The sequence below is a fragment of the Vombatus ursinus genome, unplaced genomic scaffold (genome assembly GCF_900497805.2).
Source record: "Vombatus ursinus unplaced genomic scaffold, bare-nosed wombat genome assembly UNPS02014775.1, whole genome shotgun sequence".
NCBI classification, from domain to species: Eukaryota; Metazoa; Chordata; class Mammalia; order Diprotodontia; family Vombatidae; genus Vombatus; species Vombatus ursinus.
In genome coordinates, this window is record NW_020954553.1 from 3,154,128 (window position 1) to 3,163,746 (window position 9,619).

Genomic DNA, 9,619 nt, shown 5'->3' on the forward strand with positions numbered 1-9,619 from the left:
CACACAGCTAGTAAGTGTCTGAGGCCAGATTTGAACTCACGAAGATGAGTCTTCCTGATTCCAGGCTTGCTACTTTATCCACTGCACCACCTAGCCGCCCATGGCCCCAAGTAGACTTTGCTTTTTACAGTTATATATAAATAATATAGTTTATTAATTTAATTAATTTAAAAATATTATCTCATTTGACCTTCACAACAACCCCAAGAGGTAAGTGCTACTATTATCCACATTTTACAGATGAGGAAACTGAGAAAGACAGGGGTTAAGTGATGTGCCCACAGTCACACAGCTAGTAAGTATCTGAGGCAGAATTTGAACTCAGGTTTCCTGGCTCCACTTCCAGTGCTCTATCTACCACGGCACCAAATAAATCACCCATCCGGTTTGTTGCTCCTGGGCTCACTTGCCAGTGGTGCCCACTGTGGGTTATATCATGTCAAGATCACCAGTCTAAATCATGAAAGGTTAAATAGAATATAAGCTCCTTGAGAGAAGGGACTTTTTCATTTTTATTTTTGAGTCCCCAGTGACTAGCACAGTGACACACAGTGGCTGCTTGATAAAAGCTTATTGCCTGATTGGTTCAGCAAAGAAGGGAAAAGAATTCTACAGTTGTGTCCAATCTGCCTGAAGTGGGTGCTAGTCAGATCACCCACGGGGCACTGTGCGCTCTTGTGGTCATTTTAAGGACGTTGATAAACTGGAATGCCCAAAGAGGAGGATGACCAGGACGATGAGAGGACTAGAAACCATGTCTTCTGAGAAGTAAAGAAGCATAGTGGCCCAGTGACAACCACATAGAGTTTGGAGTTAAGGGAACTGAGTGCAAATCCTGAATCTGCCCTTTACTCTCTATGTGACTTTAGACTAGTCACAACTTCTCCATGCCTCAGTTTCTTTATTCATAAAAGGAGATAATGAGGGGTTCTTAGTTTTTGTTGTGTCATGACCTCCCTGGGCAGTCTTGTGAAGCCCTATGGACCCCTAGATGGCTCGGTGGATAGAGCTCTGAGCCTGGAGCCAGGAAGACCTGAGTTCAAACCCAGGCTCAGACTAACTATGTGACCCTGGGCAAGTCACTTAATCTCTATTTGCCTTAATTAACTGGAGAAGGAAATGGCAAACCACTCCAGTATCTTCGCCAAGAAAACCCCATGGACAGCATGGTCACAAGGAGTCAGATACAACTAAACAACAATTCAGCTGCAGTGTATAAAGAAGCCTATTACAGAAGTGTGCTAAAACTAGCTCCTATTGGCTAAGGAGAGCTGACTGTAAAATTTTCAGTGTGAGCATTTATACATTGGAAATGAGCAAATACTACAAATAAAGACTTGATTTATTGTTTTGTCAATGTCTAGACTTAAGAAAGTGGTGGGGGAAATGTTAATAAGGCTGATTAAACTTTTAAAATGTATTGTGGATGCATTTTTCCTGGAGAGCCAGTTGTTAAACATTTACCAGCACACTCCTTCTAGTAGACCATCTCAGAAAGCTAAAGGGTTTATACTGACACCATTACTGCTCTGAGTGACTTTCATATGCACCTCCCCTGAAATGATGATGATGATGATGATGATGATGATGATGATGACAATGATATTTCTATAGTGCTTTAAGGTTTACAAAACAATTAACAAATATCTCCTTTGATTTTCACAAGTGTCAAAGGTAAGTACTATTATTACCTCCATTTTATTTATTTATTTCTTATTACCCCATTTAATCCACCAGAAGAGGAAACTGAGGCAGACAAAGGTTAAGTGACTTGCCCAGGATCATACAGCTAGCATCTGAAGCAGGACTTTCACTCATGTTTTTCCTGACTCCAGGTACATCACTCCATTCACTGTGCCACCCAGATGCCTGCCTCATATGAACTGACGAACCAGAACAGTACTAAGGATATGGAGGGTAGAGATAGGGGAGAACATTATGACAGCAGGAAAAATTCCAACCCAAGTCAAAGAACTTTCAGACTGTGTTTTGCATCAACACCAGCTTGTTTCCTCAACTCCCATGAAGGGTGACAATGACACTTTGGTGACAGTGAACAGACTGCCAAAGTATCTCTCAGCGGGCTCTGTACCCCAGGGTTCAGCCTCTGAGTATGCCTCTGTTTGTGGCACATGCAGCCATCTCCTGATTCTGTGACTCCTTACAACAAACCACACTAACCAAAAGTGGTCCCTGCTACCCCAGGTGTCATTTCCTGCACCAGATCCTGATGGGGAAACTTTCATTATGTTCCTTTTATCTTCAAGACCATGTGTTGAACACCAAGTTTATAAAGATTAAAAAAAACCCCACAATGTTCCTGCCCTCAGGGAGCTTCCAGTGTAAGAGAGGAAATTACAAAAATTAAATAAGTAATCACCTCCCTGGAATCAGCAGTATTCTGGAAGACCACCTCCAGAGGTGCTGAAAAGGGGATTCCTGCAAGGGGGAGGGAGGTCAGAAGAAATGACCTAAGTATGACTCCAAAACTTTCTCTGGTGACCTCAGATGAAAACAAGCTTTCTGCTCCGATGGGAGGAGTGTGTATTATGTCACCCAGATGCACTTATCCCATTACTGTGTATTAACACTATCTGAGGGACAGTTAGGTGGAGTCATAATGCACGAGCACTGGGCCTGGAATTAGCAAGACTCATCTTCCTGAGTTCAAATCTTGCCCCAGACACTTCCTAGCTGTGTGACTTTGGGTGCTCCCCAAGAGCTGTAACCAGGGTGTAGTAACTCAGACTTTGCCCCCAGGAAGCCTAGTTTAAAGGATGCTGGCAGCACTTGCAGTCTTGAAAAAAATCATGAAAAAATAAGTTTAACTCCCAGTTGGCAAGCCAGAATAATTCATTAAAATGGGAATCTCCTAGATGCTGGATTGTGTTGAGCGCCTCCTGCCTGCCCACTCTGCCCCTTGCTTCTCAACAGGGGACACCTGCACAGACTGTAGTTTGTGAAACTTGCTTCGATCATCTCTTAGTTGACTGTAGGTTCACTAAGGGCAGGAACCAGGCCATGCCCAAGTTTTTTGTCTCCTCCAAAGCCTAATACTGAGTTCTGCACATAGTGAGTACTAAATAAATGTTGAATGAATGATTAAATTTAAGCATTCAATGATGCATAGAAACCATAAGACCATAGATTTAGAGCAAGAAGGAAGGTTAGAAATCACCAGGTCCAACTGTCTCATTTTTTCAAATGAGAAAACTGATGCCCAGAAGAAGGGATTTGCTACACAGGTAGTTAGTGTCGGAATTTGAACCTGGGGCTTTCTGTCTCCAAATTCAATGATCTGGACACTGTTCCACATTACCTCTTCCAATTACCCAAACCCCTCAGACACCTCACCTGGTGCCCCGGGGTCCATTCTTCCCTTAGGAGAAGCTTTGTGGAAGAATGAATAGAATGATGAGCTTCTTGGCATGAAGATTTGGGTTCAAGTTCCTCCTCTGGCACATGGCTGCATGGTCATAATCTCTTAACCCTTCTGAGACTTAATCCTCCTCTGAAACAGGCTAGCTACCTCGCAGGGTAGTTGGAAGTCTCCAGTGAGGTAACACAGGCAAAGTTACTATTCCCTTTGCCTGCCCCCGATTCCTACTGAACTTCTCTGTGATCTATACAGGCATTTTGATGCCTGGGGGGGGCCCTCAAAGTTGATGGAAGAAAGCAATTTGAAGGTACCTGACTTCCCCAAATGAGGCCAGGAGATTTTTTTTCCTCTTTCTCAGGGACTAACTGTTGTCTTCACTCTCCCTCTGGCTGGGCCCCTGTTCTCTGTGCTCCGGGATGAGAGGGAGGGAGGGGCTGACTCCGGAGAATATCCATCGGAAAACAGTTCCTTTCAGTTAGTCCAAAAGGAGTGAAACCATCCCCCGCCGGCCGCCATCTGCTAGGGCCACTTTCAAAGGACGCTTGTATCAGCCTCAAACACAGCATTGATAGGGCCCCCGGCCCGGCTGGGAACAGATCGCGGGCAGCTTCCGTTTACCTTGGGTTGGCCAAGACTGTTCTAACATTTCAGCAAACCGAAACTATTTCCTGCCTCCCACCCCTCTTCCTTCCCTGCCCTGGGCTCCTGCGTGCTGCTCTCGCTCTCTCTCCCCTGTACATTCTGTCTCGTCTCACACTAACTGGCCTGAGGTTGCTACCTTCAGTCCCAGGCACAGAATGGTGTGTTTTGTGTGGTTGCCTGAACCGCTGAAAGCACGGCACAGTGTTGTTCCCCTAAAAGCTGGGTATCTGCACCTAGCCAATGTTATCATCATCATCATGACTATTAGAAAACAAGCATTTATTAAGCATCTACTATATATCAGGCACTTTGCTAAAAGCTGGGGATACAAAGAAAGACAAAAGATAGTTCCCACCATCAAGAAGCTCTTAGTCTAATGGGGGGGGGGGGGGGGGCTATCACACAAGTAGTCCTGACCTATGCCTTGCCATTGGACTCCAGTGACTGGAGGAGAGAATGAGGATGACAACTTCGCATAACCTAGTCTCACTTAAATCCAATTCATGTGCAAGTCAAAACATCACCGTTCTGAGGTCATTGGTCCTCTGAGAAAGAAGGACAACAACATTCTGATGGGGGAAACAGCATGCATATAGTTGTACACAGACAAGATATAGACAGAATAAATTGGAGATAGTCTAAGAGAGAAGGCATAAGAGGAAAACTTTGTTTTGGTCCAGACCTGTGCTTTCAGTAGTACAGGGAACTCCCAGTGTGGAACTTCTTCTGCTAATAAAATCAGCAACTCTTCTGTAGCTATTGTCTTAGAGAGGACCCTCTCCAAGGGATTTAAGTGCCACTTGTGTGACCAAGGTCACACAGCCAGTGGCAGGAATTCAATATGAGCCTTCCTGACTCCAAGCCTGATCATCTATGCCCAGGGATTCTTAACCTGGGCTTTGGTTTTTTAATATTTTGACAATTGCCTTTTAGTATAATTGATTCCTTTGTAATTGTATGTATTTTATTTTATGCATTTAAAAACATTAATCTGAGAAAAGGTCCATAGGCTTCACTCGACTTCTGAAGACAGGGGAGGAGGATAGATTGGGGGAGTCTATGACATAAAAAAAAAAAAGGTTAATAACCCTCGAATCCCTTGAACTATTTGCTGCATCTCCTTATTACTGCTATCATTCTTGACAAAACTCTGGGCCTCCAAGCTTCCCCAAGATGCTTTGGAAGGGCTCTATTTGCATATGAAAGGACTGGAAATTTGACTGAGAAGGAAGCGGAAGAGATATTGACCTTGTGCCAGACTTGATCTGTCTTTGCAGCTTTTCTCTGTCTATTCATCCACCTCAAAAATGGAAGAGGATTAGGGTTCAAAAACTGGGGAACCCTGTACCCTAGAGCTTTGGAGCAGCCGCGAGGCAAATAACCTTTGCCTGATTTAAAATTTAGCCTGAAGAGATCAAAATTAGGAAGTATTTGCAATGCTTATCATGAACCAGAATGGAGTCGCCCACAGAAAAACCCAAAGTCAGTAACTAGTAAGTTAGTACAAATCAAAAGATAAGCCCAATAGTGTTAACTACCTGGGATAAGGAGCACCCTACTGTTTGTTCTGAGGCGTTTGGAGCCTGGGGCTGAGTAAGATGAAGAAAACAACATGAGACCAGAGGGAAGACTTTTTGTGTGTTTGCTTGTCCCAGACAAGGATTTCTGCCCTTTTTGAATTGCCCCAGGCAAGAGTTACTGCCTTTTCAGAAAGAGAGGGGAGGTGGAAAGAGGGGAGGTGGAAAGAGAGGCAGCGTCTGCGAGGGAAATGAGCATGACAGTGTCCACTCTTCTCTTAAAGAACAGATAGCTGAGGCCCCTAGCTCTAAGTTGAAAACAGTAAAGAAATAGAATATAAATTCTTTGATTACATTGTTTCATTCATCATATTTTTATTTCCAGCAAACTAGCACACTGCCTGACACATAGTAGGTATTTACTAAATTCTTGCAGATTGAATGAGTGATTGATCCAGTTGAATATTATCCAGTCAGGCAGTGTCCAGCAGAGACTACACATCCCATGGAGATCATGTGTCTGCCACAGACTTGTGTGTCTATCTGAGCAATATTCAGCTAAGCAGCTTCTGAGGAAGCAGAGTCTAGCAGACTTGCATCTCTCCAAGCAGTGTTGTGTGGAGACTTTGAGCCCAAGGGAATGCAGGCTCAGCAGGAACAGTGTAATGACAGTACTAGAAGGCATTAAAAGCCCTGCAGCTGCAAAGTATTAGTTACTTCTCCCCAATGTTCCCTACATGTGAGCCTCTCCATAAACATTTTTAAAAATAAAAACAACAGGAAACAAATTCCAGATCTAAGCAAAGAATAAGTTCTGGGTGAACTGGTCAGATTCTAGGATAGATTTTTTTTTTTAAATTAATGGCAATCAATAGATCTTTCAGGTCCTCAGAGCTGAGGACAATGCTGCCTTGACGACAAATTCTGTGGTTGTGTGTGCCCCCTACATGTATTAACTCTTCTCAGTGATGTTTTGTGTATTTGTGGCTGATAATACCCTAGGTTATGAGGGGAGAATGTTTTGTTGATACTTTCCTTTTTATGCCATTTCATTAAGTGCATTTGCTTTGAACTTATTGTGCCCGACCATTAAAGGTAGGAGCTCTAGTAGGGGCTCATGAAATGTGGCTTTAAAGGATGTAGCCCCAAAGAATATCTCAAAACTAGAGCAGCAGTTCTCAGGGGTGGGGTGGGGGGTTCCTGCCCTTTGAGCAGAAGGAGTTATCAGGTGCTTGACTGATCATTCTAAAAATTATTGTATTTTTTAAGGTATGCATTAAAGTCCTATTCTAGTACCACGTTGTGGTTTGGGAGCAACCTTGGTTTCTTGCAGATTATGCCAACAGAACCCAAATGCTGTCATGTCTCCTCAGCCTGGAAGTGCATCAAATAGAGGCCTAGCAACAGAGTATGTGCCTAGCAAAGTTTGGAGAAAGAGTGTCATGTAATAGGAGGAATTCTTGACTTGGAATCAGGAGGACGTAGGTATGAATCCCACTTATAACATCAACAAGCCATGTAACCATGGGTGCCTCAATTCTCTCATCCATAAAGTGGATTCAATAATATCTATAACACCTAACCTACATGTGGCACAGTGGATAGAGCACAGGTCCTGGAATCAGAAAGACCTGAATTCCAGTTTGGCTGCAGACACTTATTAGCTATGTGACTCTGGGCAAGTGACTTAAACTCTCTTTGTCTCCATTTCCTCATCTGTAAAATGCTGATAATAACAGTATCTACCTCTCCCAGTTGTTATGAAGATCAAAAAAATACGATTAGCACAGTGCCTGGTATACAGTAGGCTCTGTATAAACACTTATTCCCTTTCCTTCCCCCAATGAGATGTCTGGAAAGTGCTTCACTTAAATTGTCACAGAAATGCTAAATATATTGAATCTTATAATGATTTCCAGATTGGCCTATACTTTTTTTTTGGCTCCAACAACTCCAAAAGAGTGTCCATGAAGGTGTAGAGAAGCTGGAGTCTGTGTTAATGGGACAAGAATCACACTAATGAAATTTCAGACCCTTAAATACGTAGAAGAAGCATGTGTATTTAGGAAAAGGTTTATACTTTTCAAAGTGCCTTCCCATCCCTTTTCTCATTTAATCCAAATGGAATGGAGAGGGCAGGAATTATCATCCCATTATTCAGATAAGGAAACTGAGGCTCAGAGAGGCAACCAGACCTGACAAAATGATCCACTGAGTCAGTGGCAGAGGTGCCATCCATCAAGAGTATGATGATAATGGCAGGGCCTGAAGTGCAGCTGACAGGTCGTTGACAATCCCAAAGCTCTCTTAAGAGTGCCTTTACCCCAAATGACCAAGCCAAGATGGCAGCTCACCTTCGTCACAGCTTCACTTCCTCATAGACCAGGGAAGAAGAGAATTTGAGTGACCTCCACTGCCCTTGGTCATGATGAGGAAAATTCACCAAGATGACCCAACACCCCCCAGGAAAGACCTTGGATGAGGCACTAGGACCCTCAAGCCTTCAGATCCTTCCCTATAAAATGGAGATAGTCTTCTTGGTATCATTAGGGTAAAAGGGCAGTTGTGAGAATCGAGAGATTTTATATAATTGTATGTATGTGTGTGTTTATTGTGTGTGTTTTTATTTATTTATTTTTAACTTTAAAGTGCTAAAAATATGTTATTAAGGCCCAAACTTTTCTATTCTCAGAGAATCCTTCTATTTATTGTATGCCCTTATTAATGCATACATTGTCTCTCTCCAATTATTCCTTCATTCATTCAATAAACATTTATTAAACATATATTATGTTCCAGGCACAGTGCTAAGAGCTAGGGATACAAAAAAGAAGCAAAAGATAGTACCTGCCTTCTCGGAGTTTACAATCTAATATAGGAAATAACATGCAAACAAATACGTACAAAGCAAGTTATATACAGGATAAATAGGAAATAATTAACAGAGGGAAAGTACTGGAATCAAGAGAGGACAGTTAGGATGTAAGCTTCTTGAGGGACAAAGATGTTTTCTTTCTTTCTTTTTTTCTTTTGCTTTGTATCCCCAGCACAGCAAGCAGTTAGATAGTTCAGTGGTCAGAATGTTGAATTTGGAGTCAGGAACACCTGAGTTCAAATGCTATCTCTAGCTGTGTGAACTTACTAGCTGTGTGACCTTGGGCAAGTCACTTAAACTCTGTCTGCTTCATTTTCCTCATCTATAAAATATGGATAATAATAGCAACTACCTCCCAAGGTTATTGTGAGGATGAAATGAGGTAGTATTTATAAAGTGCTTTGCAAACTTTAAAGTATAAAAGAAACCCTAGCTGTTACCAGCAGAGTGCCTGGCACATGGTAAATGAATAATAAATGCTTGTTGTTTGTTTGATGTAATTACAAAGTATTCCAGCATTTTAAGTTCTAAAGACCCTTCCAGCTTTAACATTCTATGACTGCCATTCCTTCTGGCTCAGCCATTTTATGGTCTAACATTTGAAGTTCTAAGGAAACTTCTAGCTCTGACATTCTGTGTTCTAAGACCCTTCTCAGCTCTGACATTCTGTGTTCTAAGGGATCTTCCAACTATGGTATCCTAGGTTCTAAGGGCTCCTCCAACTTTAATATCCTAAGTTCTAAAAGCACATCCAGCTCTGACATTCTGTGTTCTAAGGGCTCTTCCAACTTTGATGTCCTAGGTTCTAAGAGCACATCCAGCTCTGACATCCTGTGCTGTAAGGGCCCTCCCAGCTCTGACATTCTGTGTTCTAAGGGCCCTTCCAGTTCTGACATTCTGAGTTCTAAGGGAGCTTCCAACTATCCTAGGTTCTAAGAGCACATCCAGCTTTGACATCCTGTGTTCTAAAGCCCCTCTCAGTTCTGACATTCTGGGTTCTAAAGCCCGTCTCAGCTCTGACATTCTGTGTTCTAAGGGTCCTCCCAGCTCTGGCATTCTGTGTTCTAAGGGAGCTTCCAATTATGATATCCTAGGTTCTAAGAGCACATCCAGCTCTGACATTCTGTGTTCTAAGGGTCCTCCCAGCTCTGGCATTCTGTGTTCTAAGGGAGCTTCCAATTATGATATCCTAGGTTCTAAGAGCAC

General features: G+C 42.7%; 1 protein-coding gene across 1 annotated transcript in view; it reads right to left on the reverse strand.

The window, feature by feature from the left end:
• MATN1 (matrilin 1) overlaps window positions 1–3,988 on the reverse strand; it is a 50,168-nt gene extending 46,180 nt beyond the window's left edge. Inside the window, exon 1 of the mRNA XM_027864362.1 lies at window positions 3,355–3,988. Within this exon, the coding sequence (XP_027720163.1) occupies window positions 3,355–3,430 (76 nt within the window). The 5' untranslated portion in view covers window positions 3,431–3,988. The remainder of the gene's footprint in view (window positions 1–3,354) is intronic.
• Window positions 3,989–9,619: the final 5,631 nt, after the last annotated feature.